Raw genomic sequence first — 26,717 nt, 5'->3', positions numbered from 1 at the left:
GGCTTTCAACTATTTCACTCCAGGGGTCAGACTTGCATGAAAATATTTATATAAAATAAAAACCTAAGGCAAACTAAGTGTATCTAATGTAAACTTAAGAATAAAAACTGGCAATAGATTATCATTGCTTCCACTTTGTATTTTTTCTATATAGCAGAGTAGACTACTGCATTATATAAGATTTTTATAAGCTTTGCTAACCTTGCTAAAACTATGCAAATGCTGTGCCAAGAATCTTGGAACTTAATCTCTCTGCCTGTGGTGGACTAACTGTCAATGATAAATTGATGGAAACACCTAGAGATACGGTGTATGTTGCTGAAAACAAAAATACTTAAAAATGCAAACAGTACCTCGTTGTCATCTTTTCCTGTTTGGTGTCTTGTTGTTGGTTTGGGGTTTTATCCAGAAAAAAAGAAGAAAAATCTACTCTGAAGAACAGACACAAATTTCTTATTTTACTTTAGTGAAGCTAATACAAAGTACTAGCTAATGTACCAAATACAGTTAATCCTCTTTTTCCCATGAATACTACAGAAGGATGAAGGTAGGTTTCACAAAATACTCTAAGCTGCAGAGTGCCCTAAATGCTACTTTTCAACTTCATAAGCGTATTATCAAGTAATTTCCAGTACAATCACTTAAATATTTAACTGAAGTAAAAAGATTACGGCTGTTTATGTAATTTCTTGGAATTACATACAAATATTACATGAATTTTAAGTTGGAGAAAGGAATTGGATAGTTAAAAAAACCCCCAAAAATTAAATTGAGTGGAGATTTTTTAAGTAGCTCAAGATTTTACAATGACCTTTTCATAACTGATAAAAGTTTTTATTGTACGATCTTGCTCTTTCCGATGGTCAAAACTTACATTTGGCCCTTCTTAAAACTGGTAAAAGACAAAATCAGAAACTAAACCAATTTCTTGTACAGCTTTAATTGGAAAATTAATTCATCCACCCAAAGATACATGTGAAATTCTATTTTAACAACTTGCAGAATTTGCCATAAAAAAAAATAAAATAGGGTTTTGGTATCACTTACAAATGTCTAGTATTACACAGAAGTGCATGGGAGGCTTTTATAGCTCTAAAAAAAAAATCTAAATTCTGAAAGATAATCAGAATTTCATGTATGAATACATTCTCAAAAATTTAGAGTTATCATAGAAATGTGTATCAATATTTTGACATGATGAGACAGAACAAATTTCTTATATTTTGCTTTTTTTAATGTTACGCAGAAAGGGGATTTTATACAAGTTTTTTCCCTTCTGTTTTCTTAGGTTTTTCTTGATTTTTTCTTTGTTTTTTTTTTTCGTTTGGGTTTTTTTTTTTTTTTTTGATGCTTTTTGTGGTTTTTTTTTTTCTGTTAAATAAGTACTTAACAAAAACACAGTAAATTCTCAGGAACAGACAACTTTTCCTGCAGTCTAGAAATACTTTGAGTCCTTGGGAACCCTGTGGACACAGGTCCAGAGATAGGTACTGTTTATCCCAAAAAGCTCAGCTATTCAGCAAATTTTACCCCTTTGCTGCCCTTCAGTGAGCTCTTCTGAAAACTTCCTGGGCCCCACACAGGTGGAAATATGGGGGCAAGAATAACCCTTTTCCATTCCATCTCACTGCTAGGATAAAAGGTGGATTTTCACTGCAGATCTACAATGGTTGGGTTGCAGCTCCACAACCAACCCAAGGCATTTCCATCTGGCTTGGGATTGGGGATTGGCCTTTGGCCCTCTTGCATTTAGCAGCACAAACATGCACTAGGGGTCTGCACTACAGTAAGCCAAACCATTCTCTTGCCCAGGGAATTTTTAGAAGGGACAGGAGAACCAGCCACTTTTGAGTACCTGAGTCTGCACCCTTGCTGCAAAATGCTGACGTACCAATTCCACAGAGACTGATATTTGGTCTTTGTTTAATCTGTACCTAAGAGCCAGTTCTGTAAATACACCACAAAGGATGCTTCTGAAACCAGCTCTTTCAAGAAGACACACACCATATGAATCAGTACAGAGTCAGAGTTCAAGTGTCCTTTCCCATTTCTCCCTTCTGACCAAAACCTACCATTTCACAATTCTCTTCACATTTTCATATAAAATATCTCCTAATCAGTAGATAAATGTGCTTCAGGTAATTCTTCACTACAATGGTGGCTGTCTTTTTCGGGCAATTGGTTTTTAATCCATGCATTTTCAGGTAATGGATATTCTTGAATGTATGTGCTCAAATACCACATGCAAAGATGGATTACAGTATTTCAAACTACAATAAACACAAACATGGGAACAGATGAATTTCACTTTGATTTATAGAACAAACACCAAGAAGTTAATTTCTTCAGGAGCAGCCTGTCCCCCTCAAAAATCCAGCTCTTTCCCTGGCTCTTGAATACATATTAGTAGAAAATATCTACACACTTATGCCACTATCTTGAGCTCTTGAGGTTTTAGTTAGAACTAAAGCAGTCGGATTTCCACCTGCAACATGACTAAGGTACAAAAATATGAACTGCAATTTTACCAACTAAACAAATAACACACTTGAAAACATGACCCATTTTTCACCATGCTACCAGGGGAAAAAAACTCCAGCCTTTAAAAAGGAAAATGAGCAAAGAAAAAGAGGCTCTTTAGAAGTGATAAGTACTCTGAAGCACTGAGACTGTACATCTCTGACAATTTTTGTTGTACTTACCTAATATCTGTGCATGTTATACATGTGATACGGCGGCTGTTTGTTGTAACGAGGTTCAAAGCCACAGATGTTTCACTGTCAGCGGTTGGGTGTGCTCCACATTTAAAGTAAAACTCCTGAAATATTGAAGGAGAGATAAAGAGAAGATTACATACCTGCTGCTCAGGTCCTTCCTTTATCTTTGGTTAACTGACATTTGAGAGAACAGACAAATCACCACTGCCAACAGCAAAGGAGGACAGTCATTAGGAAAGGTGTACAAGGCATCCCTTGCGAAAATACCAGTCTAGATGTGTATTTTGTTTAGCACCTTTCCTAGCAAAGAAGATATCAGTGTGACACATTCTGTGATCTTCTGGATTTATAAGAAAAACAAAACCATTTCATCTAGACTTTCTCTAATCAAAGGCAAAATACCAACCAATTTCAATATGTATTAATATTGTCGCTAACATTTCTTGTTACAGACGTTACCATTTTCTGAACTCTATAACATAGAATTTTGGCTCTAAAATAGTAAAGTCTGGCCTTGCTGGGACAGGATGTAGGAAAAAACAATTACAGCTACTGTCAACTTTTTCAGAGTGAAAAAGTCACATCCAGGCCTCAGCATCAGGAACAATCCAAAAGCCACAAAAAAGACGTGCTAAGTGTTTGTTAGTTTCACTCCCAGCTCCTGCCTAAACAATGGGGACAAAAATTGCAGCACCCACTAATACATGAATAAAAGAGAACGTGTGGGTGAATGAGAATGAAAAAAAAAATCATTTTTTTAAAACATAAAATCCCCTTTGTGATTTTGGAAATCTTTAAGATACAATTTTAACATCTTAATAAAGGAAAGCTCTACCTCTCTTGTTGCCCATATTATGTTTGTAATTGTACAGTGTTTCAATCAAGTTGCTTTAGCCTCTTAGCCTGCCTTCATTAGCATAATATTTTTCACAAAAATGTGTGTTTTCTTCTCTTTTCTACTGCACCCCAGGAAAGGCCATATGAAGTACGCAATTCTTTGATAAGATTTCGTTACAAGAAATTGTTCTAAGCGTCCAAATCACTCTAAGCACCCGTAAATAAAAGCAGTCTGAAGACATGTGCTTTGCAATTGGAGCCGCAGATTAAAGTTTGTAATTTCTTTGTTGCTCTGAGACCTTCTTTCCAGTAACAAATTGTGGAGGTTTGTAATGAAAACAAGGTATAAATAAATGTGAATTGGAACTTAAGGGTATAAAATATTGGAAGAAAGGATAAGAAAGCATAAAAGAATGACAATTGTTGGTGACATCAAGATACTGACATCACAGTTTATTCTCAAGAAACCTGGCCTTGGTAAAAAAATACGTAGAAAACAAGGAAAAAATCCCAAACAAACTGCAGCAAGGGAAGAAAAAAAAAGGCAGGGAAAAAATCAGCAGCAGTTGCTAATGACTTTCAAAAGTGGGAGAGGATGAAGGAAAAAAAAAATACAGCTACTGTCAACTTCTTTAGAGTGAAAAAGTCACATCCAGGCCTCAGCATCAGGAACAATCCAAAAGCCATGAAAAAGTTGTGCTAGGTGTTTGCTAGTGTCACTCCCAGCTCCTACCTAGACAATGTGGGCACAAATTGCAGCACCCACTAATACATGAGTAAAAGAGAACGTGTGGGTGAACGTGAATGAAAAAAATCAGGTTTTAAAATACATAATCCCCTTTCCCTCTCTACAACTCTGCACGATTTCCTGCAATACTGTACTAAAAGCAATCCAGACAGACTCTTCCTTTCTCAATGCCTACAGCCTTGTAGTATGGAGTTCTTTGATTGCAAAACAGCTGTCATTTACCAGTTTGTTTTTTTTTTTCTCAGTGGTGATGATCATTTAGCCATGTTGTGTATTTCTACATAAGAAAAATATAGTACTGCAACACCATGCCACTCTAAGGTGGACTCTGGTAACTGGGATATGAGAAGTATTAATGTAACCTTCCTTCTAGGTTAGTCACTCCTGTTTGTCACAGAAGTGCTGATATATGCAACAGATTCACCAACATATTCATACCCCACAATAGGTGAAGGGCACAATATCTGATGCATGCCTTAGTAGCAGTTTAAGAGAGCCATGTGGCAAGAGTACAGTTTAAAAGCAACGCTATTCTTTAAAGTAATTGTTCACAAGTCTTTTGAAATAAGTCACCAGTACGCATTTCTACACAGCTAAACTTTGTGTCCTGTTTCATAAGGAAGGAAGTAGTCCCAGTCAAGAAAACATGCCTAAAGTCATCCTTAGACAAGGCTTCATACTTCCCAAGATTTTGCCCTTGTTCAAGACACAGATATACACACAACTTTTAAATATCAGCTTAACTTGAAGCATTTCAGTTTCAAATGAGTCAATGGAAGTACACATTCATCCCGAATAGATGATAACCTTAACCAATCTGTAACTTCAATTTATTTTCAACCTTTATAAATGTATCCATTGATCTTTGCATTATTTGCTAATAGGTTTTGGAGCTTAAGTTTCTTTGCCCTTTAATTTGAATTTATTTTGTTTGAATTAAATGTTAAGAAGGATTTATTTCAGTGCAGAAGATATATATTTCTTTGCTTCAGTACATCTTCTGCATACAACTAAAAGAGTATTGACAAATCACAATTCCAGAACAGGTAAACTATGGGCAAGGAAACACACAAAAAAATTTGATAAAAACACTTACCCAAGATTATCAAAACTTATTTGAATCACAAACAAAAAGAGGAATAAAGTTATTAAACTCTGAACCAATTGAAATAGATTTAGATGTCTTTTTGTCCCTAATGAGCATCTGTTTAGTGATTCTAATTTCTTTTGATAATACCTCATGATGGTTCTTGCCATGAAAGGTACTTAATTAAGAAGGTAAATAAAATTACGTAATTCTTATTCCAGGGAAAGACAGACAGAAAGTGAAAAATAGTCAAGATTCTTGTGCTTGTCTTGTCCCAAAATACTTCTGCTATATCATTAGGAAAATTACTTCTCAATATTTCTATTTATCAGCCCAAACACTGCTTTAAGAAAACCCCTCTAATTAAATTTATTATGTGCTTCAGTGTTGCTGAATTGAGAACATTATGGAATGTGAAAACACTGTTTAATATAACAAAAGAAAATTTTGCCAATTTACAAAGCTATCCATTAAAAGACTTCCTGCTTGACTAAACCGCAATTAAAGAAATAGTAAATCTTAACATTAAATACAAACAGAACAGAGGGCTCATTAAAAACATGGGAAAAAAATCCCACAAGACTATGTGTCAAGTATTTTTTCAGAAGTAATCCTGAAGATTAAAGAATAAAAGAGTTATTCACAACAGATATGTTGAGACTAGCAGTATGCTCTTGGAAAATCAAGCACTATCAACCCACACAAAACACAGTTCTACACAATCAATGCAATAGTCTGTCTCTGTTGATCTGAAGCCTCAGTGCTGTGCTGGGAGTTCACAAGTACAGGGAAAGTTTGGAAGCAAATATGTATTATGCTTTGAGTGCCTGCAGTAGTGTGGACTTTATTTCCAGATTTTTTTAATATTTCTTTTTCTCTGCAGTAATACACATTCCATCTGTTTAAAAGCTTTTAAAAGTCACGAAACCAATTAAGTTTCCAGCTGCTTATGAAAGTTTATGTTGCCTGGTTTTGCACATTGCATAAATACACAATCCACAAGTATTTATTTGTTCAATCTACCAGATTTTTGAGAGACTTAACACATTTTTTTTTTTATGCCAGGGCATATACCTATGAAGTTAACGCTACAGATAACCCATCAGCACAAGTTGCTTTTTAATTGCTTCCAGCAATGAAATTGCCAAAAGCAAAACACAAGATGGAAGAGTGCAGCCACTTCTCACTCTTTAGCTTTGCATTTCACCAGGCATGTAAATGTAGCTATTCTTTTATTTAGTCTTTCACACAGTGTATGGAAGCCTAAGGAGGGAAATTTCCCAGATTTTTTAATCCAAATAATTTCTGGTCCAATGTTATTCTCTGAACAGGCATAGCGACCAAGGAACCAGCCAATTTAAGACTAACATTCTAAATTAGCCTCAAACTGTAAAATTCATACAAGCAGTAGTTACTTCTTAAAGGTTGATATCAAAATGTCTCTAAGCTTATGCTATATGAGCCAGTATTTTCACAATGTTGACTCTATAATAAAAAAAACTACAAACCTTACAAAAAACGCAGAAGGAACTAGCAAAAATTCATGCAGTCTACACTAGTATCTGACTAGTTCTAAAATATTTTAAAATAGAAGAAATCACATTATTCCTCCTTTCGGCACATATGGTTTCAGGTACAAAAAACTTTCTGACAATTTTAAGTATTGCTGTCCAGCAATGAGTAAGGATGTCAAGGAATTACTACAAAAGCAGAGACAAAATTTAGTGTTTTTCTTAGTTGTAAAAGTGAGCAGTTTTATGGTCACCTTCTACTGCAGTGAATACCTTTAGATCATTTTCTTGCCTAAAGGCATAGGTCCCATGAAATTGTGAACACTCTATTTAACACTATAAATGTCTTCCTTTTGGCAGTGTATCTGATAGATTGTTATTCAGAGAAGGGAGCAGGCATCACTCTTACATACTCTGTCATATTCTTCACTCCTGTTATCGCTTTTGTGTCACACAACATCATAAAAAGTGCACGAGGGAAGAAAAGGTTCAAAGATACATGGTCAATGTTAGCTCCTTTTTATGAAACTCAAGAACAAATTGCTCAAATTTTTCAAACCCCTCCAAATCTTCTTTGATAGTTTACTAAAAGTGTTTCTCTGTAAACTCTGTCTTTTCAAACAAACCAGGTGTTTACATACATCTAACTGCTGATGATAACTGAACTGTCTTCTATACAGTCAAGTAATCAACATAGGTAAGATCAAAGTCATACACAGACCATCGGGGGAAGGCAGTCTGAAAAAGGCCCAGAAGAAACTTTACCCTTTTGGTCTATGTTCTCAAGTCCAGTTTACTCCACTGTCAGAAAAAAACCCCTCTAGTCTTGGCTAAGTACCACCAAGACAGCCTGCACCTTGGCTGATGTACAACATATACACATAAAAATACATGTTCCTCCTCTTGCTTCTCATTCTGTGCTGTGTAAGTTGGCTAAACTAAGGAAACTCGGGTAGATTTCTTATTTACAGTTCTTAATAAGCTACAAAAGAACATGAGAGCCTTATGGTACTTTTTCCCTCAATTGTCCACGCAGGTTTATTTAGGATTGATAGGCAAAGCCATTTATGGATCTGTTTTATTGAAGGTGTGGTTTTCATTTTTTAAAATTATTGGTAAACTCAAATCTCATTTCAACTATATCATCATAATTATCCCCAGGAAAGAGAGAAAACTTCAATGCTATTGTGGCTCACCCCTGTGATAATTGTTCATTTGCTTTTGAAACTGAAAAATTTAGTAGATATTCAGTAGATCTAGGCACAGATTGAAGGAGACTCACTTCAGAACAGATGTGAAATTAAATATTTCTTCCGGGATGTTCTGGGAAAGACTGAGCTTAACTCTGCTTAGAGATATTTTCAGGTTCCCACATCTCAGAATAACTACAGGCAGTAGTTTTCCAAGCCATAGAAGTATCTCTGTGACAATAAACAGATCTAAAACATCACTGTTCACAAATGGAACAGGCCCTGCTTTTAATGTTATATAAGTAAAAAACATCAGAACTACACTGGCTAACTACTGTGAGGAAGGTTGCAGAGCCAAAGAGCAATTCTTCAAGACTCAAGTCCTAAATGACTTTGTGATAGACTCATGAATGCATTACATACACAAGACTGCTCCACTTTCTCCTGTGAGCAAACAGCATTCTGACTGTCTCTGCCTACTGGAAGGTATCTTGCTCAAAAAGTGGCAGTTCCCCCATGCACCTCACCAAATACTACCAAGAACCTCAAATCAGGTACTGAGCATGGTAAGCATCACCTAGTACCATTTAATTGGTGACTGCTACTCTGTATGGCTTAGCTTTGCTACGCAAACACTGCGACCTAAAGGGTTGTTAAGATCAAAGGGAGAAACTTATTACCCAAATATCAAATATTTGCAATAGAGTTGGGTTTATGGTAAAAAGCTACATAAATAAAACAAAAGCATTCCTATAGCTACCTGCATTTTAAACAAGCAAATTCTTCTGTCTCCTCTATGGTTGGAATTCACCTGGAACTGTTTATAATGCTTGTAGATGAGAAGTTAACCTTAGGCTCTGCTCCTGTCATCAGCGCTATTTCATTTTAAGATACTCTCCTTTCAAGAATATTTTTCTCCTACTTGAGATTCCAATCAAAATCAAACCTTTTCTCTGTGGATATCCTGTGACTCTTAAACTTGATGATTGATCATGATACCATTGATGTAAACGTTATTCCCAAGGGCAGCTGTCTTCCCTAAACTGAAAAATGCAGCTTCCCCTGGGCAGCTAAGTGGATCCCCTCCTAGGCAAACAAGGGATAAATACAGCTCTCATGGCTCAGTGGTTAAGGACAAATAAACAGTTAACTCATTTTAAAGTGAAAAGATTTATGCAAATTATCAAATCAGCATTTAAATTGAATCAGGTAGATCCTTAAGTCTGTTTCAATATTAAAAGAAATACATGAATTGATCACTATAAGCAGTATAATAATGTATGTGATTAGTTGCTAATGTTCTATTAAGATTTAGCAGAAAAGTATTCAAGGTTATTAAGTGACAGTGGATTTGAAGTTCCTTAGCATAGATTTTAGGAATAGTTCAATGTAATTATTAAATATGTTGATCACTTTAATAATTTATATACAAAAATAATACCAATCTCTAAAAAGCATAATCATTACACTCAGACAGCATTTCCTCACCATAAAAAAAATCCCAACAAACTTAAAGTAATTTTTCCTGCTAGAAAGAGAAGACCCTGTGAAAAACTCAATACCTGATCTCAGACCTAAACATTCAGAATGGAATCAGAAAAATCAGCAAGAATGAAAAAAGAAGCATGCCACCAATAACAGCATACTTTATATACATTTCTACAGAAATTTCCCCAACCCAACCACTTTCAAATTCACAGAACCCCTGTTGTTGAACATGCCAGAGATGTCAATTCATAGTCAAAAGTGTGGACTTCAAAAGAAATGCCTTTATGGCAAGTAAGGAGAAAAAATGATATTCCAAGAGAGATCAAATGTTATATAATAAGCCTTGCTAAAATCCTGCCAGTAACTAAATGACCTCAAAGATAAGTTGAAGGGTATTCTGATGCAAAGAAAGACAATAAAGTGCTAATATATTAAATTTAAATGCCTGTAAGTGCTATGTACTTATTTAATTTGGCAAGAAACAAAAGCAGCATAAAAATGTAGAAGAATTATGAGCATTTCTCTAATATCTGCTTTCTGACTGAACCCCTTTGCCCTTCTCAAAATGCCTCTGGCTAAGAAGATCTGTTATTCATAATAAAAGTTCTTTAGGATGAGTACCTTTTGTCAACTCTTTGCTCAGGCTTGGTCTTGGTGAAAACATCAACTTTGACTTGTGTGAAGGATGGAGGAAGTGAACTTTCAAAATTATTATTACATTTTTGAGACGAGTGGCATTCAGGAGCAGAAATGCTATCCCTCCTGCATTTTTAAAGACATTCTCTTCCTTTCAATTATAACACTTGCAATCCAAATGTGTCCAAGTGCCTAAAAGACACATATTTTAGAGAAAGAAGTGTCAGTATCTTTTACAATATCTCCTTTTAATTCTTGGTTGACTTTAATTGAGCTCTTATAAGAAAAACACTAAAAATACACAGTTCCACTTTGTTTCAGAACTTAACATATTCACCATGCCTTTCATTCAGTTGAGTATATTAAAAACAATTTGTTGCATAATAATTATTTGAACAGAAAGCCTTTGATATGGAAAGTATTTGAGTGTAGCAGGATTATGGAACAGGAAATATACATACCACTCATGAATCTTTACAAGACCTAGCATTTCAGTTCTGACCAAGTCACTTAAAACCAAGGTTTAGAAAAATAAAAATGCATCTAAAACTCATCATAAATAGTTTTCATGAGACATTTTTAGGGATAGAAAATAGTAATAAACTATTGTCATCCTACCCAAATCCCGCTTTTATCCACATTCTTAAAAAAAAGGAGCAAAAATCAAGATAAAACCAAATCTGTTTATGCATTTATTACCCTTGCCAAGGAAAAAGATTTCCATCTTTTGTTTTCCACAATTTATTGGAAGAGCAGGGGTATTGTTCAAAAATTTTTAACAGGACAGTTATAGTACCCTTCAGTTGTATTCAGACATTTGAAGTGATAGAAACAAGATTATTGAGGATTGAAAAAATGCTTGCTTTTCTATTTTCCACACGAAAACCCTGTCAACTAATTGATTTGTTTTAAAATCTAAAGAGAGGAGACAGATATATTTAAGATTAAAATCACCGGCTTGATAGGTTGTTAACTGTAAAAGTTTATAATGTCACCTGGTCCCTGAATAGACCATGAAACTATAGTTTTCTAGGAACTTTCTGTATAAGGAAAGCAATAAGAAATGTAGCACCTATCATGCAATTTTCTTTTCTTGTCTACTAGAGACAACTCAGTAGAAAAATAGAACACAAGTGCCTTGGGAATCCCTTAGCTGCCCACACAATACTACTTCAAGCACATAGGAAAATACTCTGTGGGAAAGTGACTTTTCACATTTTTATCAGCAACAATTCTTATTTGCTTTGCTCATCTAAAGGCAAGCTCATAACATATGCTTTATTTCTCTGCAAGTGGTGACTCAAGCTCAAACAATTCTGTCCATAATTCTGCTGTCTTTCCTTCAAGCAGCAGTATTTCCATGACACAAATGCAGAACAACCCAGTTCTTTTATCACCCATTTTCTCAAAGTATAGACAAAGAAATGAAGGCTGTAGGGCATTGTGTGTCCTTATAATTCCTTTGCCTGGAATGTTACCTTGTAGTGGAATCAAAGGTCCTACAGACAGCCAATCCAAAAAAAAATGCCTAACTAATAGGTCACAGCTACTGCAGTGCCTGAGGCATGTAAAAATACAGTAAGATATTTTAAGTAAATAACTTTTCAATTAGAACAGCTATGCTTTCATATAGAATCATATGAAAGCTTTACACATTCCTTTCTCTGAAAGAATGCAAACTCTTCCCCTTCCCTTCTCCTAACTTTTTTCATCCATACATCTATCCAATGCAATCTCTGATCAACACTAACTTTTGGGGTGAACCAAGACTGCAGGTGCCAGGATGATGAAATTACCTTGACCAGACTCCAGAGCCCAACCCAAATGGTTCTACTGAATTTGTTCACCAGCATGTATGAAACAGAATATTTTGGAAAAATTCCTTTGAATTACTTGAGCCATAGAAAAAGTCTCAGTTTCAGAGTAGCCTTCTTACAGCATGTTATAACCATCACAGCCTAAACACTAGTGCTGATTCCTAGGACTAAAACTTTCCCATCAGCCTCTTTTAAAGTAGAATCCAACTGTCTAAATACGTTATCAAGTGTTTCCTGTAGAGAATAAACCCTTTACTTTGAGCTTAATTTCCTCTGGCAATCTGATTTGAATTTTTATGTGAACAAAAACCATGAAAAGGGCTCAAGGAGAGAAGAAACTAAGAATACCACATGATAGCGGATCCTCAGGCTCTGCTTCTTATAGCACAAAAAGTTGCTTTCAATTACAGGTTTGAGTGATTTGTTTATTTTCCAACCGTGTTAGCAAGCACTTAGGGTAAAGACAGTGATCAAAGCTTAAAAATAACTACAGAAAAAAATCTAACAAGTTACAAGAAACAGGACTCCTATACTATAAATATTGCACAGGGGACATTTGATTGTAAGATCTCTCAAAGAAGCTTCAGAACCCACAGAGTTAGTAAATCATAACACCTCAGTAATCCACATAATTTCTTTAATTGACTATTACTTTTTCTTAAGTATTCTATACAACAGGAGTAATTCCATAGTCTAGTCTGTTAATACTGATGATTTTTCTGCAACATATACAGTAGATTCCCGCCCATCCGATCATGTCTCAACTGAAAAAATTGTTATCCATGCCTTGATATCAAAGGAACTGGAGAGGTTTGAAGCTTCAAAAAAAGGTATTTTTAACCCAATTGGCATTTAAAAAATGACTGTTATTTTTGGGTTTAGGTTTCCAGCCTTTAACTAATATCACCTATGTCCTAGAGCCTCACATCCATCCATTAAACACACAGATGATCTACAAGTCTCTAACACAGCTGAAAGACAGTACTAAGACACCTTTCATTTAGCACTATGGCTGCCTCAGGGGGAGCATCAGTATTTATGTGATGACACTGGGCAGACAGAATTAGGCTGTAATACTACAGGAGTGGCTCTTTACCTCATCTCTGTGTCTTCAGCTTTGAAAAATTGGACAGTTTGTTCTGTCATCTTCCCAAAGCCTGCCATAGATCAGGATATGAATGAGAACAAACCAGCCAAGACTGCCCAGTTACAATGGAAACAATGAGAGGAGGAGAGGGAGGAAATTGCAGAAATATTAGTCTCTCCCTCTGTACATGGTATATTTTCCTTCTCAGAATATCCAAAAATGCTTGGCATCTCCCGCATGTTCTTTGAATAGACAGTGGGGGATTTTTTAGTTCTATTTGCCACCCAGAATTTTGTGGCTTTTCTTCTGATGCATGTTTTTCATCATGACATTACATAGCTAGCACAACTACAGCTATGCTGTCTTTAAGTCTTAACTGAGTTCTACTAAACTATTTGGGTTAATATTCTCCTTTCTACAAAAATGCTAAGGAGCAGGTCTTGTTTTCTACCAACAGAGGTAATGTCTAACCCACATAGAACAAGACACATTAAACTCTAATATTTCAGAAAATTTTATGAAGTTTTTCCTATAGTTATTTTTTTCAGGTTTGTTCAATTGCCAAAGTTGATGGGGTTGCAATTAATTTTAGTAAATTTAGAATTTTTTCCTTTCCCCTGGTTTCCTAGTTTAAATATTTTCTTCTGCATGGATTGAGAAGACAGATGGAATATTTGTGCAGTACCACACAAACTGAGACTTTCTTAAAACAAAAAGCAACCAAAATACTCTGTACAATAGCCAAAATATATGATATACAGAAAAAGGGGCAATGATGCCAAAGATAATCACATGAACACACTTACGCTAATAGCTGACTCATATTGCCATCTTCCAAGGAGGGGAGAGGACTATGCATATATTAAGCTAATTTTATTCATTTCAGCTAAGTAAAACCTGCATATAACCCTACACAAGGAACAACTATTTCTTCCACTTCTGTGCAAAGAGAAAAAGATGTTTTATTGGCAAGATAAGTATTTTAGTCAGTATTTTAAATAGCAAAATTTGAACTATAATATCTAGCATAAACACTCAAAAACTTAAGAAATACAAATATATGTCCAGTGTTTTACATGACTCGCACACTAAAAAATTCAAATGTACACAGTGTTGCTCTGGAGATGAATAAATCCCTATCTAAGAAAATGGCACTATAGCCTAAATGCTTGAAAAAGCTTTCCCCAGAGGTTCTTACAGGCTACTAGAAGCTCTTGAAAGTTACAGAGGGCTGCTGGAAATGTAGTGGGTAGAAGGGACAAACAAACAACAAGTTCACAAAAAAATCCCACCAAAATCCACCCTTCTCTTTGGCTAATCTTGTACTGCAAAATCTCTAAAGTCTCTGCAGCAAACTGACAGTTTTCTGGCATTTAGTTTTATGCTGTCATCATCCTTTTTTCAAATATATTTCCTATATGCAATATATACATATAAGCTAGATGCTATATATATGCAAGATGAACTAGAAAACATAAGTCACAGTGGGAAATTAAATAGCTCCTGTATAATCTTGTTGGGAAAAAAAAAATGTTTGCATACTGTTACCTATAGTTTCTAGCATAAGAAATCTGAAAAAATGCAGTAAGTTAAACAAGCATTTAACAGAAAAGCCATATTTCATGTACATACCAGTACAGAAGAAGGCAACATTTCTCAGTAGATGACAGCACAGTGCCATATTTGAAAAGGCATTTTGCACTATTAAGGCCAGAAAGATGTGGACATTCTTCCTTTAGGATAATTTAATGCATAGATAACATGATCTAGTGTAGATGGCTGTTTGCATAACTTTAGTATAATGCTGATGAAGTCTTGATAGACGATTTTTACTAATGAGACTTAATTTGCTTTTTCTAACAAACTATTGTCTATTTACATTGCCTTCACTGTAAAAACAAGCACAAAAAAAACCCTTTTTTTTTTCTAAATTAAAAAATCCAGCAGATAATAAAGCTACATCTACACTAGCAAACAGCTTGTCAAAGACTATCCAAGGGCATTTTAGAGTGACTGAACAGAGTCATCCATACAGTCACAGGACCAGCAAGGTCCCTCACACATTTTAGATGGTGCCAACCAGCACATCACCCAGGCAGAGCTAAGGAGCAGGCACACCCAGGAAGGTCAGTGGCTTCCATCCCTGTTTTAGGGACTGAGAAAACTTACTAACTATAGATAAGCTATGGCCTTCAGGCTTGAGGAATTCTCCCAGCAGTATCTGACCTTGTAGACCACCGAGGAGCACTAAATGGAGCGTGGTTTTGCATATCTCTCTACTTCTGGAAACATATTATCTTCCTAACTGCTGCTAATTCCCAGTCCAATTTCCTCTAGTCTTCTGACCAGCCAGGCAACTGATGGCAAGAGCCTTTTACCCTTCTCCATTGCAAAACAGTTTCTGCTCCACAATTCTTTTAAATAGATTTCTACCCACAGAAATAGCATGTAAATACATTCTTAGTCAAAAGAATTTATTTTAATAGAAATTAATGCCCTCACTCCAAAAGAACAGTGATTTGGTTTGAAAATGTGACTAAAAATCAGTTTACACAACATCAGAATCTTTAAAAGAGCATAAACAGCTATTGAATGATTTTCCCAAACAACATACATTGAGTTCTGCATTTGACATTTCAAAAATTATTTTTATTGTAAAATCTGTCTTACAAACTAAAACAGTAAAAGTTCCCAGTTGAAAATTACCTTAAAAATCTATTTAAGACAAACAAAAGAAAAGAGTTCCCACAACTTTTAAATGTGTTTATTACTAAACATTTTTACTTCAATCTTATGTAAGGAGAAGGGAAAATTTGAAAGATACAGATGCATGACTAAAATCATTGTCTTGTAATGGGATACCAGAAAAATAAAAAAGGACACATTACTAAAGACATTAAACAAAAACAATTGTCTACATGCATTGTCTTAGTCACAGAATTTCAAAGACACCATGTTGAGTCCCCAAGGTTGTGAGTACATGGATTGCAAGCTGACCCTGACTTAAAGGTGTGTGGTGGCAGAGCCAGACACAGAAATACTGATCTGTTTCACTCCACTTTCAAGGTAGAGCTTGCAGAGGTAGCTGAGCCAACTGCACAAATTTGGTCTCACAATGTTGTGTTCGTGCAAACATAATACGTCTATTATAACATTTATGACACATCTTTATTCAGGCTCCAAAATTCTCCCATAGATGGCATAAGAAATTAATCAGCAGTGTCCACCAAACACTGCCCTCTGCTTACCTCTCCCTTCAGTTTCCTCACTGCTGTTCTTTCTGCACAGACATTATCTCATTTAATAGCAGCAAGCTCACAACTTGGAAACAAACTTTCCATCACACTGCCTACATATTCATGAATATGTAGTAGAGAGGTAGGAAGACCTTGGACAAGTACATCACATAAAATAATCCCTCTGGGGCAATTAGTAGTCAAAATGAGAATTACAATTGTCTGTAAAACACACACTTCATTCTAATGTTCAGGCCTGCAAATTATAAAAAAATGTGTCCTTTAAATTTCAGAGAGAAGTTATAGCGGGATATCAGGTGTGGTTTTGCCTTGTCTTCTCTACACGTTCACAGTTTTAACTTCTTATTTAGCCACTATCACACTATGATCCAGTCTGAGGAAATTACCCTCACCACTTAAAGAGGCCCTACCATAGAAAAGATGGTCCAGCCCATACAATGATAAGTAGTCTGCCCAGTCACTTGTTTTCCATTCCATAATAGGATCTGCCTCAGCAACACCTTGGAAAACACACACATTTATACAGAAAGTAGAAAACCTGTATTTAGCTCTTTTCATGAGCACACAGAAGTCTTCACTCAGCTCCAAGCAGGATAGGTATGCAACTGCATTCCTACAGACAAAAATACCTAGCTTATGTGGCCAATATTTTATCCAGCCTGACACACCAAATGCTTCATTAGTGCTGAACTCAAGAGACTGGAACACAGGACAGTACAGCCCTGTAGCCATATTTCTCTTCACAGAGAAAAGCAAGGCACAACTTCCCAAGGATATTTTATGGGATTCACATTCTCTGAACCTCAGAGAAAGAAAAAAACAATTTTTATCTCATTTACTGCTCTTTTGAAGAACAGAAAGATGAAATAGAAAAACACTACCTGCAGATTGTTTATACTAACAAGTTATCACATCCTTCCAACTCCCTGAAAGCTCTCACAAGCTGCTGTGAGAAAGGCTTGCCGTTTCTCTCTGTCCCACGACATCCACACAGCCCAGGCACAATCCACTCAAGATTGCCACCTGCAAAAGAGGCTAAGTCCTAAAGAAGATCCCCTGTGCTGCTCCCATTGGTGATTCTGATCTATTTCAGACAAAAGGCACAGAAGTCACAACTGCTCTCAGTCACAAGCCAGTAGTGATGGTGGTAACAGTGATTTTGCAGTAACTTAGCGGTTAAAGCACCTTTTTCTCCGTGGACCACATGAAACAAGCAGCAAACTTATCTCAAAAGACCACCCTCAACAGAAATTAATTCCAAAGAAGCAGACACTCCCTCCAAACTAAATTGGTTCAGATCCCTGCATGGACTGTTATCAAGAACAAGATGTGGGCTGTGGCTTTACCTTGTTGAGAGCTGGGAGACCAGAAACACTGAGTGCAATTTTTCCAATGGATATTTCTCTTGCTCTTGAAGAACATAAGCAAAGAGAAAAGAAATTCATGGACAATAGGATACCACAGATATAACACATCAATATTTTCATGAAACTGAAAGTTCCATCTGTGCAGTTCTCACTGAACCAGGCTGTAACTGAGATTCCCGACAGGCACCCTAAATTATCATGGTCCAAAACTGGGCAGGCAGCAAGTCCATCTTAATGCTAAGAAAAACAATCTAACCTTCTCTAGATGCATGAAAAATAAGAAAAAAACCTAATACAGAACAATAAATGTTGTTGCTACAGTATGCCCTCTCCTAGGTAACCCACACTGTTCATTCTGATCTTCTGCCAGTCACAGGAGCTTTCTCAAAACCAAATTGAGAAACAGGCCTTCAAGGTAGCTCTGCTCATGGCAGGAAGTTGGAACTAGAAAATCTTTAAGGTCCCTTCCAACCCAAACCATTCTACAAGTCATTCAAGCATGTTCCAAGATGCTAGCTAAAATATTCAAAATTCACTCAATATCTGATATATGTGACATTTTATAATCTCTAAAATTTGAAAAAAAAACCTGAGGAAATAATGTTACTTTAAATACAGTTGCAAACATTATGTTAATGTATATGGTTTATTTGATTTTAAGAGATTTCAACCTTGCAATTTTGACCACTTTAACTTGTGGATGCTTTTTTGGGGTGGTTAGGGTTTTTTTTGAGGGGGGGGTGAGAGGAGAGGATAATATGGGTCAAATGTTTTCCATCATGGCTCTTCTTTTGTTGACATACTTTGCATATATATTCCTATATATCTTCAAGGAGTGCTTATGACTCTTACAGTTACTTACAAAAACACATACTTTAAACCAAAGTTTAAATAAACTGTACAAATTTATTAGGTCAGGTTTCTCTGAGCTAAAAAAAAGGTTAAAAGACTCTCACAGAATAAAAATGTTCCAGCAAAATCTGTAAATTACAAGAATTAAGTTATCACAACAAATCCTTATTGACAGGTTAGTGATCCTGCAAGCAATGCACTACTGCCTACCAGTATTTAAGAATAAGATTCCAGAAATCAATTTGTTTGTGTTGCCACCTCTAATACACATAAAAGTCACAGCACCTTTAATAGGTATCTCCACAGCAAATTTCATTACTTTTCCCCATTTAAAAGCTCAAATTCATGTGGGGTTAATATTTTTGTTTGTAAAGAATGAGATATACACAATTACAGCTCCTCCTAATGGGACTGTAACAGCAGTATTTGGTGAAAAGTTACTTAGTAATTAGTCCATAAGCACTAGAAATATCCTTTTATTCTGTGCAGCAGATGACTATAAAACACACTGATGTAACTTGAAGAATTCTGTGCCATTTCTGATGTTGCAATGGTGGGGTAGCAGGAGAGTGAAGCAGGTTTATGCATCAAATGGAAAGAACATACTTTTCACTAGAACATTCTTTCCCTCATTTCCTGGCAGCAGTTTAACCGTCTGTAGCTTCTAAGAATAATTAATAAACACATTTTGTTTGTCCACATACATTTTAGTGCCACAGTGGAAAAACTCAGAGATTTCATTTTGGAATGCCTCAAACATTTACCAAAGTCCCAAAGAGCTGCTGTGATGTACAGTACAACTGAACAGGAGATGTAAGTACCACGAAACACAGTATTTCACAACTATTTGAAAGCAAACTGTTGCAATCCTTACTGTCAAAAATTGTGGATAACGTGCTCTTAAAAATTCTTGAGTTTTTTTAACCACATGTTTCTAACCATTCATTGTGCTAAAGCAAGGAAAACACTTCACTTCTGAGCATCCTCCCAAAAAACAGGCCAAAATACCGAGTATTTCTAATGACAATTGCAAGACCTTCACTGAAGGATTTTTAAGTGTTTATCCAATCAATTATTTACATATTCAAATTGATGTCTCAAATTGGGCAGGTGCTTAAAACATAGAGCGTTGTTAACCTCAGCAGAGTATTTGTATATTTAAAGCTGGGTATATATTCTAAGTCTCTCAGCTAGGCCATAAGGCAGAAGATAGGATCCAGAAAACATTTTTTATTACAACATAAGCCTTCTATACTCAAAATAACATAAATTTTCCTTATACTTGACTTCTCTGAGCTAGAGATACATATTGTAAATTGAATACAACCCCTTAGGCCTTGCCCTAGGTAGCTATACTATGAGAATTCAGGCACTTCTGACAGCAGCTATTTGATAATTACCCATCACATTAGCATGAACCATGCGAGACAGAGCCCATAATGTGTTGCAGCAGTTCAGATATGAATTACCTTGCAGCCCCTGGTGAGAGAAGCTCACAAATAATGCCATTGGCTGCATTATCTCACACCAGCACATCCTATAAATAGTGCATGCCTATTTTAAACTCAGTTCTGATTTGTAAAAAAATCAGCTAATTTCATAAGGTGCACGCACAGAAGCGGACAACATAAATTCAAGTTTACAAACTGGTCCTAAATTAGTTACAGGCACAATTTCTTACAGATAGCTAGACCAAAAATATAGTAGACAATTGTTAATCAAAATCTAATGCCTTCACATTTTAGAATCCCAGACCAGAACATTAAGCATGAAAACTATAGGTGGGAAACAGATTTAATGCCAAGGTAAATTTTACGGTAGCTTTTAGATCTAACAGAATGTCTCACACAGTGTGTCAGCCTGCAAATTGACACAGTTATTAAACAATCAGTAACAGCACTTGCCACATGTGAATGAAGAAATTGTGTTCTTGCATTGTAAATGCTGCCTGACATTTGAGGAGAGACTCCTCTGTAACCATACTGTACCCTAACAAAATCACCTTCATCTGATTAGATTGCTGAGAGATGATTGCAGGAACATGCTGCATGCTTGAATGGAAATCCAAGGCTTCAATCATCAGCACTGAATTTGCAACAGCTGCAGACAGTAACATACTGTTTAAATGTCATGTGCAGTGAGCAACAAAAAATTCCAAGTGTTACTGAAATCCATTGAATTACAAAAAACTGTCCCTGAACACGTTAGACACATTGACAGAGTACATGCAAAAATATGTATCAAACAAGCTTCATTTGAAAGAAAATGTGGGTCTGATTTGTGAAACAAGCGACAGAGCAAATATGATGTTAGGGTTTGGATCTGACTCTACTGGGTCTTCTTCAGTTCCTTTCTTTGGTTTTCATGTAGTTCTGTTTGGTCCATAGTTTTCAATTACTGCTTCCCAATTTGTTCAGGTCCCCAAATACCCACATGTTTCCTAAAACTTGAATAGACAAAATACATGAATGGCGTAATGGCCTCCAAATAATAGGTGAAAACGACTTGGTCAACATCCAACAAAAATAGAATAACTGCAATGCTGCTCTCACTACCAGGCTCAAGAGCATCTAATGGCAACAACACATGCCAGCAACAGTGTCTCACACCTCCTTGCCATGGCAGCAGAATACAACACATTGAATTTGAATTCTAATTGCCTATTGTGTTCATGCTAGGTGTAGCTAAGACTTGGGATGGATGGATGAACGTAAATTGAAAAAATTACATGGATTATAAGAAATATATTGGTCTTATTTATCCTATCTCAATCTGATGATAACCATCTTCCATAAGAGAACTGTTGGTTACACACGTTTCACCACATGAAATCACAGAGCAGTACATTCAACCTCAGATCTTGTCTCTAGTAGGAAATTAACATTAGATGTCTAGAATGCGTGGTAAAAACAATAAAAAATTGAAAATAGCATTTACCAAAAACCTGTTCCTAATCTCCACTAATTTGTTGTTCAGAGACTTCATAAACCAGAAGGATTTTTTTTTCACATTTAATAGTTCTCAATGGCTTCTTCTTCCATTAGTTTGTCACTTTTTGAACACATAGCAACTTCCACACTATATCATGGCAGAGTGTGCTGAAGTTTAATTATGTAATGGGAAAAGAGGAATCTCCCTGTTGTTGATTTGAACATTACAATAACAGGAAAAGGACACTGCATCAGGCTGAAATAGGACGTTATAATCATACCACATTAAGTTTTTATGACAGCCAACACAGCATCACTACAGAATAAGTTCCTTGCTGCAGTGCATCATCAGCATGTTTTTCAGACATTTCTAGAAGTAAAATACCTTTAAAACATTAAAGGTGAATTTACATTCAGTTTTGGTTTGCAAATACAAAATCTACCTTTCAGCACAGTCAAAGGAATTATTACAAGAATGATCCAGGATTTGGTCAGATGAACACAAGCTGTGCTCTGCTCACTGTCTCTAACACCAGGCTCTTGATACTACCAGTCTCAAGGAGGATAGAGAAATGTTAATTTATAAAAACTTTTTCAGTGAAACCAGGGGCATTGAACAAATTGAAGAAAAGCTGTTGGCTTGTTAGTACACAGTTATCAGCCTTTCCAATGGTCTTGCTGATTCCTACTACAGGACAAATTTTCAACTCACCTGAAACCGCCTCTCATCAAATGATGAAGCCTCTACACTATCTGAAGAATTTTTCAAGAGCTCTATCATTGATGAAAATGCCAAGTTCTGTTCAAAACAACTGCTTATTTTTTAAAGGCAGTGGTGAAGGGCAATGAGAACTGAGCAGCTGAGCACAATCACATAAATTGCTCATGTAAGACAGAATAAAACACTGAAAGCATGCTTAATGCTCATGTTTTCAAGCTAAGGTTTTCTGGAATGGAACTACAGATGCAAAAACAAAACAAGCAACAAAGATAGAGGTGGTGATGGTGTTGTTCTCTGTTTGACAGTGTTAACAACTGAAGAATGACATCCAAAAGAGCAGAGGATTTGTTTGAAAAAAAGCATTATAACAGTCAACGTTTTTTGTTCCATCTCTTACAAAATTATGGCATTTCCACACATGCAAATAAAAATGATGGTATAAATACAGGAAAGATGAGCTAAATTTCCTGAGACCATTCAGCACAGAACAAAAATAACTGAGTTCCTTTGGGTTTGCCAGAACATGCATGAAAATTTCAGCTCAGAAAAACTATTAGCAATTTTTAATTATTAGTGAGATGTGAAAACAGCTGCAAAGAGCTGGCTTGTCTCAGTTTTAAGACTTTTATGGTGAAAAAAAAGAAAAAATATAATTAATAAATATAATTAACAGATCTAATTCATACCTGTTATGAGCACCAGTAATGGGTTTTGATACAGACACAGTCTGTGGCCCACAAAAAAGCCAGTCAATATACTGTAGAAATATTGTGTTTACACTGATGAGGAGTGAATAAGTATTCACGTTTTTTTTAAAAAAAAAAGGACAGATCTTAATTATTAAAGCTTTAACTTATATTTCAAGATAAATTATTTAGCTTTCTGTCCCTGTATAGAATTAATTCTATTTTATAATTCAGTATTTCACCTATCATTGATTTTTCTAAACTGAGAAGTAGAATAATAGAATTTCTTTATAAAGGAAAAATTGATCTACTCCAGAATGAGGTTACTTTGAGAATAACTGTAAAAAATCTAGTTATAGTTTCCTAAAGAAGAATCTGAAAAGAAAAATAGAGTCTACATAATTTGGAGGAAGAATGGAAAGAACCTCAAAACATATTAAAAACCAATGTTTTGTTTAAAACGTTTAAATACCACAGTAATACCATGTGTAAATACCATGGTAAATCACCTGCTGTGTGTCTTTCTTTGTAATCAAGCATTTGAAGTAAATATTTTTATTCTCTATTTGCTATTAGGTATATCAATTTAAAGGCCTAACCGAAATCAGCAAAATACAATCACAGCACTTTCACAGGTTATTCCAAAGTCCCAAGGTGTTGTTTTCAGTACTATTCATCTCTTTTTTACTCCTCAGAAAATGCACCGATGGCTAAAAAAAACCCACCCACATTCAGAGAGGGTATAAAATACAGAGCTTTACAGGAACACAACCACATCATGGCATCATTTAGGGTAACTTTGTATGAGGTAATCTAGGCAATTATCAGCATGGTAACCTGACACCAGCCCTACATACAATACATAGTTAATATGGTGCTTGATTAATAAAAGAGAGATCTGTAATTAATGCCAATCAATGTGGATTATAGTAACCCAACTCTATCAAACTAACCTGACACTTTTATGAGATTATAAACTTAGCAGAACATCATCATAGCAATGTGGGAATTTACCCAGATTTATGTGTAGCATTTGATATGGCACTGACATTTTGATTAAGATGCTAGAACACTATGAGACCAATGTTAGAGACATTTAACTGATACATTTCAAAATATCATTTCCCACAGCGAATCATCCAGTATCTGTTTTTCAAGGTGACTTGCAGTGATCATCTCCTAGTCCTATGCTATTCAAAACATTTCTTAATGATCTGGATGAAGGCATAAAGTAATTACTCATAAATATTACAGATGGCCCAAAATCTAAAGGAGTGGGAGCAATGAAACCTAAAAATCACTGACAAAGCCACATAAACAGCTCATCTGAGATCAAAAGCGTGATATGGCCTTTTAAAACAGCCAGAAATCAAGTAGTAACGGTCATTCTGTGCAGTGAGGCAGCAACTTGGAAAGACTGAGATTTTTGGTAGGTGATCAGCCAAACTGGAAACCTCAGGATGACATCATAGTTAAATTAGTCTAATTAAACAGCTGAATATCAACACATGCAAGCAGAGTATCACTCTTGTGGTTTGCACCGGTGGCATCGCTACTACTGCGCCATGTTTTTATTTCATCTGGTGAATGGATAGGTTTGTGAAGAGAAACAGCTTTAAAAATAAATAAAAAATCTCTGAAATTTTTGCTTGCCCTCCTTGTATCACAAAATATAAAAGAAAAACTACATGAATGGGTCTGGTCTGCTTGTTTATTTAACATGCATTTATGCTTTAATTCTTTCACTTGCCACAGTACTGAGCATAAAATAATAAAACAGTTCTTAAATAGAAAAAGCAATGGCCAGAGAATCTGGTAAATAGAAAAGATTCTCAAATTTGTCTTGTATGGTATTTGAATAAATCTCCTCTTAAGACAGTATCTCTCATATATGAAAAACTATGAGGAGTTAAGGAATATTTTTGTCTTCACTGGTAATTCTCCAGCCACCCCACCCAAATCACAGAAGGCAAAGGAAAGGACTGGGAGAATGAAGAACTACCCACTGAGGGATATCAGATTTGAGACCATTTAAGGAACCAGAAGTTGCACAAGTCCATGGGACCTAAGGTGAATAAAGATCCTAAGCCATTATTCATCTTATTTGAGAAGTCATGGTAGTCCAGTGAAGCTCCCACTGACTGGACAAGGGCAAATACAACCCCCATTTTTAAAAAGAAAAAAAATGAACTGCAGGCCAGTCAGTCACACCACTGCCCCCAGCAGGGTTAGGGAGTTGATCCTCCTGGAAACTATGCTAAGGCACATGGAAAATAAGGTGATTGATGACAGTCAACACTAATAGATGCCTTCACTAATAGAAAATTGTGCCTGACAAACTTGGTGGCCTTCTGTGAAGAGGCCACGGTGCTGGTAGGTGAGGGAAGAGTAACTGATGAGCTACTACATAGACCTGTGCAGAACACTCGATGCTGTCACACACAACATCCTTGTCTCTTAACTAGAGAGGCATGGATCTGATGGATGGACCACTCAGCAGATAAGGAGCTGGCTGGATGGTTGCACTCAAAGAGCTGTTTTTGAGGTCTCAATGCCCAAGTGGAGACCAGCAATGAGTGGCTTTCCTCACAGATTTGCACTAGCACTGGCACTATTTATTATCTTTATTGGCAACACAGGCAGTGGGATTGAGCACACCTTTAGCAAGCTTGCTGGTGACACCAAATTACGTGATGCTGTTGACAGGCTGGAGGAAAGGGATGCCATCCAGAGGGGACAGGTCAGGCTTGAGAAAGGGGGTCCATACACACCTCATTAAGCTCAACAAGGCCAGGTGCAAGATCCTACACTTTGCAACCCCAAGTACAAGCGCAGGCTGGGAGGAGAATGGATTGAGAAGAGCCCTGGTGAGGAGGACTTTGCAGTGAAAAGATAACCTGGCAGTGTGTGCTCACAGTCCAGAAAGCCACCTCTATCCTGGGCTGCATCCAAAGCAGCATAAAAAAGAAGATTCTCCCCCTCTACTCTGCCTTTGTGATACCCCACTTGGAGCACTGCACAGGACCCCAGAACAGGAAGGTCATGGACCTGTTGGAGCAGATCCAGGGCAGAGTCAGTAAGATGATCAGCACCTCTCCTATGAAGACAAGCTAAGAAATTTGTTCAGCCTGGAGAAGAGAAGGCACTGGGGTGACATTAGAGCAGCCTTCCAGCTTGTGAAGGCAGCCTACAAGAAGGCTGAAAAGAGACTTTGCCCAAGGGAATGTAGTGACAGAACACTTAAACTCAGAGAACATAGGTTTAGATTAGAAATTAGGAACAAATTCTCCACTCTGAGGGTGGTGAGGAACTGGCACAGGTTGAAGAATCTGTGGATATCCCATCTCTAGAAGCGTTCAAGGCCAGACTGGATGAGGCTTTGAGCAACCTGGTCTGGTGGAAGGTGTCCCTGCTCACAGTGAGGGGGTTGGAACGAGATGAACAGCGCTTTCCAACCAAGGCCACACAGAATTCTATGGAGACTGAATAAAGAAGGTGCCACAATGGCTGAGGGAACTGAGATTGTTCAGCCTGAAAAAAAGGCTTGAGGTAACTGCAATCTCTCTACAATTCCCTGAAAGGATGTTGAAGCCACGTGGAGGGTCAGCCTCTTCTCCCAGGCAACTGGTTACAGGACAAGGGAAGCTGTGCCAGAGGCAGCTCAAGTCAGACATTGGGAAGAATTCCTTCATGGAAAAGGTTGTTAAGCATTGGAACAGGCTGTTGTGGCACTTAATGCTATGGCCTAGTTGACAAGGCAGTGATTGGTCAAAGTTAGACTGAATG

At 36.5% G+C, this 26,717-nt stretch overlaps 1 protein-coding gene across 1 annotated transcript in view; it reads right to left on the bottom strand.

Moving 5' to 3' along the window:
- Positions 1–26,717, bottom strand: part of PRKN (parkin RBR E3 ubiquitin protein ligase) — a 679,650-nt gene that overhangs the window by 345,202 nt on the left and 307,731 nt on the right. The window contains exon 6 of the mRNA XM_084202932.1: positions 2,703–2,818. Coding sequence (XP_084059058.1) covers positions 2,703–2,818 — 116 coding nt within the window. The remainder of the gene's footprint in view (positions 1–2,702; positions 2,819–26,717) is intronic.

Source organism: Fringilla coelebs (genome assembly GCF_963513975.1).
Source record: "Fringilla coelebs genome assembly, chromosome: 3".
In the NCBI taxonomy this organism is placed as follows: domain Eukaryota; kingdom Metazoa; phylum Chordata; class Aves; order Passeriformes; family Fringillidae; genus Fringilla; species Fringilla coelebs.
Note: the sequence above shows the minus strand (reverse complement) of the source record. Positions and strands in the feature narration are given on the sequence as shown.